The 4,704-nt window shown below is 44.0% G+C and overlaps 1 protein-coding gene across 1 annotated transcript in view; it reads left to right on the top strand.

Moving 5' to 3' along the window:
* LOC107195447 (nuclear receptor coactivator 5-like) overlaps positions 1 to 4,704 on the top strand; it is a 25,277-nt gene continuing 20,573 nt past the window's right edge. Inside the window, exons 1-2 of the mRNA XM_025044624.1 lie at positions 1 to 103; positions 738 to 804. Of these exons, the coding sequence (XP_024900392.1) occupies positions 746 to 804 (59 nt within the window). The 5' untranslated portion in view covers positions 1 to 103; positions 738 to 745. The remainder of the gene's footprint in view (positions 104 to 737; positions 805 to 4,704) is intronic.

Here is a 4,704-nt window from a genome sequence, read left to right as displayed (position 1 = left end):
GGAGGCGTGAACGGAGGGTGGCGAGTGGGTAGAGATTCTCGGTGGAGGTCGCAGCATGTGCAAGGCCCCCTGAGCTGGTTCCAGAGTTCCCAGGAACTACTGGGTAGGTTTGGGGAGACGACAGAAGATGGATACTGTGCTCAGACAAGGACCTTAAAAAGGCCTTTCACGTGTATTCTGCATTATACATATTTGAATCTCAGAGCAAAGCTTAAAACAGAAGTAAACTTAGTGACCTTGGGTTAGACAGTGTTTTCTTAGGTGTAACATCTAAATCACGAGCAGCCAAAGAAAAAGTAGATCAACTGTATTTCATCAGAATTAAATACTTTCGTGCTTCAAAGGATACTACCAAGAAAGTGAAAGGGAAACCCTCAGAGTTGGAAGGAATATTTATAAATCATACCTGAAAAAGGTCTAGTATCCGTAATATATAAAGGACTCTTGCCACTCAACAAAAGGAAAAAACAATTAAAAATGGTCAAAGAATCCGAATATACATTTCTTCAAAGATGTGCAAGTGGCCAATCGCACATGAAAAGATGCTCAGCATCACTAATCATGAGGGAAATGCAAATCAAAACCACATGTTTGCCTGAAAATTGGTATAATGGGGTACAGGGTGGGTGTTGGAAGCAAGCGTTGCTACTTGTAACTTGTACAAGATTTATTTGCTATTGATATTGTGAAAATGTTTTTTTAATTTAATCCTAAAAGAAAGCAATTTATTTTTCTAGGCCTTAAGATGTCTTCGCTGGTGAGACCTCACAGAGGACAATATGGAAGACCTTCAGTGGCTAAAAGGTAAAGTGAAGTATTCTTTAAATATGTGTCTTGGTTTTTATGTGATCCCAGGGTAAAACAACAAAATAAGATGAGAACATAGTGCAGATATCAAGATTTAATTTTGGCAATTGTTGATTTTACTTTAATTTTAATTTCTGTAATTAAAAAAAATCCTGTTCCATCTTTTCTGATAGCAAAAGTTACACATTTAAAAATTTTTTTCGTTTTGGAATAATTATAGACTCAGGAAGTTACAATAAATATTTGCTTTTAAATATTCAAGCATCTCTGAAGTGCATGGACAAAAAGTCCAAATCCCCTGTAACCCCACCCTGAGCATTCGCCAGTGTGAACAGTCTGGTGTGTATTCTTTAGGCTTTTTGTTACATTTCTGGAGAAATCTGTAAACAAAGTAAACTCGAGTTTGGCTTGGTGGTCAGTCGTCTGCAGACCTAACTGCTTGTGTTTACTCATTAACATTCACCTCTGCAGATGCCAAGACAGACACCGTCAGGCCTTCGCACTGCCCTGTCCTTCACTGTCACTTTTGTACACTGCTTATGGCTCTGGGGCCTAGTTACTGGGAGCTGGAGTTGGGCCCCCACCCTACTGTGGCCTTGCTTCTCCTGCTTGAAGAACTTAAGAATGTGCAGTTTTTTTTTGGTCTGGGGCCCAGGGAGATGCTCTCTAAGTGCGCAGCTTTGGCGACGCATGCCGTCGGGGCCGGAACCTCTCTGGGAAACCTGCACCAGCACATCGCTGGGACTGGTTATCTGGGGAACTCTGCTAAGCCCAGCTACACCCAGCATTTGACCTATGACAGGTTGCTGCTGGTTGGAGTCAGGGCGCCTGTAAATGAAGCTCGTGTGGGTGCTGCTGTAGACCTGAGCACCCGCACCACACGCTCAGCCCTCGGGTCTAGCCTACTGCCTGCCTGCTACAGAGCCGGTCCTCCTCCAGTATCTGTGAGTTGGTGTTGAGTAAAAACATCTGAAGTGCTAAATAAGTAGTAGTCATATAGACCAAAGCCTTAAACCAAAAGAAAGGAGAAAAATATGAAAAGCAGACGGAAACATTCAAAACCATAGATGTTTTTGGACCATACCTTAGTCTTCCATTTCTGCCATATCAAATTATCACAAATTTAGTAGTTTCAAAGACCACACGTTTATCATCATCTGGCTTGGTAAGTCAGAAGTGCAACGTGGGTCTCACTGGGCTGAAATCGAGGTGTCAGCAGACCGCGCTCCTTTGTGGGGAGGCCAAGGGAGAGAATCTGTGTCCTTGTGTGTTTGGAATTTAGTTCCTTGCAGCTGTAGGTCTGGGGACTCCGTTTCTCTGTGGCTGTCAGCCAAGGGCCATTAGGGTCTGCTAGAGGCCTCCCTCTTGCATCTTCACGTAGTCTAGGCTCCAGCGGTTCTTTTAGGCCAGTTTTCTGCCTGCCACAGGCCATTAGACAGATGGTCCCAGTAACCCGAGAGCATCGCTCTGTCATGGGACAGCATGGTTACCCTATTTGATTCTAAGATGCAATTTATTTTTAAAAACTTTCTTTAAAATTTTCTAACATAAATCGAAATAAAGAAACTTTAATATACCCCTTAGACCATCACTTTATTCTAGTAAATACCGACTTTTGGCCAATCTGTGTCATCTTCTTTCACCCCAGTTGAAAATTATTTTGAAGCAAATCTCAGAGGACATATTTTTATATATATGCATTTTAATGTGTATTTCTCAGTGTGTGCTCTTTTGAGGGCTAGAATTTTAGAGTAATGTGTAGACGTCCCTGGGCCTGCGAGGTTAGCATTGATGGACATTCACTCTCTTATTTGCAGCATTGAAACCTTTTCACACGTTCTGTAAATATTTATTTAGAGTACATTGTGTACTGGGCTCTGAGTGAGTGAGAAGGGACATGCTTGGTGCTTAGCAGACTTTATATGCTCAACAATTATTTATGCATGAACGAAATTGGATTCCCAGCTCACACAGGTGTCCCTAAAGCACATATGGAAAGGTTGACAAACAGATGTAATGAGCAGGGAATCCTGAAAAGAGACTGAAGAGGGATGAGTAAAAAGGAGCGCTGTGTATCTAATGTGGCTGTCCACACGTCCCCATTCACACGGAGCCTTTGCCAGGGTTTCAAGCACTCGGTGCTGGTTTCAGGTGATCAGCCGAGGCCTAAGAAGTATTTTCTTTGACCCAAGAGAGCTCACTTCTGTTCATCACCTGCTAGATGGCTTCTCCCAATTGCTAGCATCGGCATTTTTTTCTTCTATATTTTCACTTAAGTTTATAAAATATTAAGGGCAAAATGCAATAAAATATTCAAGTCGTTGACCCAAATAAATACCATTACACAGAAAAAACTGTCAAGAATGAGTATTAGCTCCCACGTTTCCCTGAGGGGCAACTTGATGTGTTGGCCCAATAGTGGCTGAGGGTCTTGGTATACAGTGAAGAGTGAGTTTTCTGGATGTGGCAGTCACAGGAGGTCGAAGAGGTTCTGGTTCTAGTTCCTGTAAACAGCAAGTTGCCTAATCATGTGAGACCTAATTGTTCTTGTGTGCAAAATGAGAAAGGCTGGGCTCTGTGAAGGCTAAAGGTCTTTTGACATTTACAGTTAAAAACATTATTCATTTTAGCAAATTCATTCATTCTGCTGTTATTCATTGAACGCCTGCGATGTGGCAAGCACTGTTCCAGTTGCTGGGGAAACAGTGAACAGACAGACAGAAGTCCCTAGTTTTGTATTCTAGGAGCTTACCTTCCTACTTAGATAATACACAGTTAAATGAAAACATACAGTAGGTGACCAGTGCTCCTCAACACTGTCGAGGTCGTCAAAAACAAGAACAGTCTGAGAAACTGCCACAGTCAAGAAGAGCCCAAGGAGATGTGACAGCTGAATGAAATGTATCCTGAATGGGATGCTGGACCAGGGAAAAACACGTTAGGTAAAAACGGAGGAAACCAAGTAAAGTATGGACTTCAGTTGTTAATAGTGTATCAGTATTGGCTCACTAGTTGGGACAAATGTCCCACACTAGCATAGGTGTTAATAATAGAAACCAGGTGTATGTCGTATGAGAACTATCTTATAGTGGTACCATCTTTATGATGTTTCTGAAAATCTAAAACCGCAAAGCCAGATCAGAGGGGCAGGGAGTACAGCTGGTGGGGAAGGTGAGGGAGGGCCTTACCGAGAAGATGGTACTTGGGCAGAGCCCTGGGTGGACGTGAGCGAGCCACCATGTGGATGTGGGGAGGGGGGACGTGTGTTGAAGACAGAGGGAACAGCAAGAGGCAAGGCCTGCCGCAGAGGACAACTCGGAGGCCTGCTGGTTGCCATGCAGGGCGCCCGCTGGGAGAAGAAGTGGAGGTAGGGAGTTAGGTCAGACGCATGGGCTGGGCGGGAGGCTGGAGCAGTGGCTGGGCATCCAGAACCTTCCCAGGCCTGGTCAGGACTTTGGCATCAACTCTGGGCCAGAGGCTGGCAAAGCGGTGGCTCTGGCCTTCTCCACATCAGCACGACCCTCCTTTCAAAGGCTTTGGGAAGTGGCCACTCAAGGGCCTCATTAGGCCTTAGAGCAGGGGTCGGAAAACTGCATGTTAGGGCCAAGTCCCATGTCCGGCTTTTTTCCGCAGAGGCGAGCCCGTGCCGTCCCTCACCCTTCCATCCGTGAGGTGGTTTCGTACACTCATAGTACAATTTGTAATTGTTTTGTCACATTCTGTTTTCTATCCTGGGATTCTCCTAAATTCCTAAACGATTTGTTAAAATTTGCATACAGTAAGGCTCGCTCTTTATGCTGTAAAGTTCTATAGGTTTTGACAAATGCATAGTGGTGTGTATCCACAAGTACTGTATCATACAGAATAATTGCACTGTCTGGTCACACCCTGTTAACT

Source organism: Pteropus alecto, unplaced genomic scaffold, assembly GCF_000325575.1.
Source record: "Pteropus alecto unplaced genomic scaffold, ASM32557v1 scaffold123, whole genome shotgun sequence".
Taxonomy (NCBI): Eukaryota; Metazoa; Chordata; class Mammalia; order Chiroptera; family Pteropodidae; genus Pteropus; species Pteropus alecto.
Note: the sequence above shows the minus strand (reverse complement) of the source record. Positions and strands in the feature narration are given on the sequence as shown.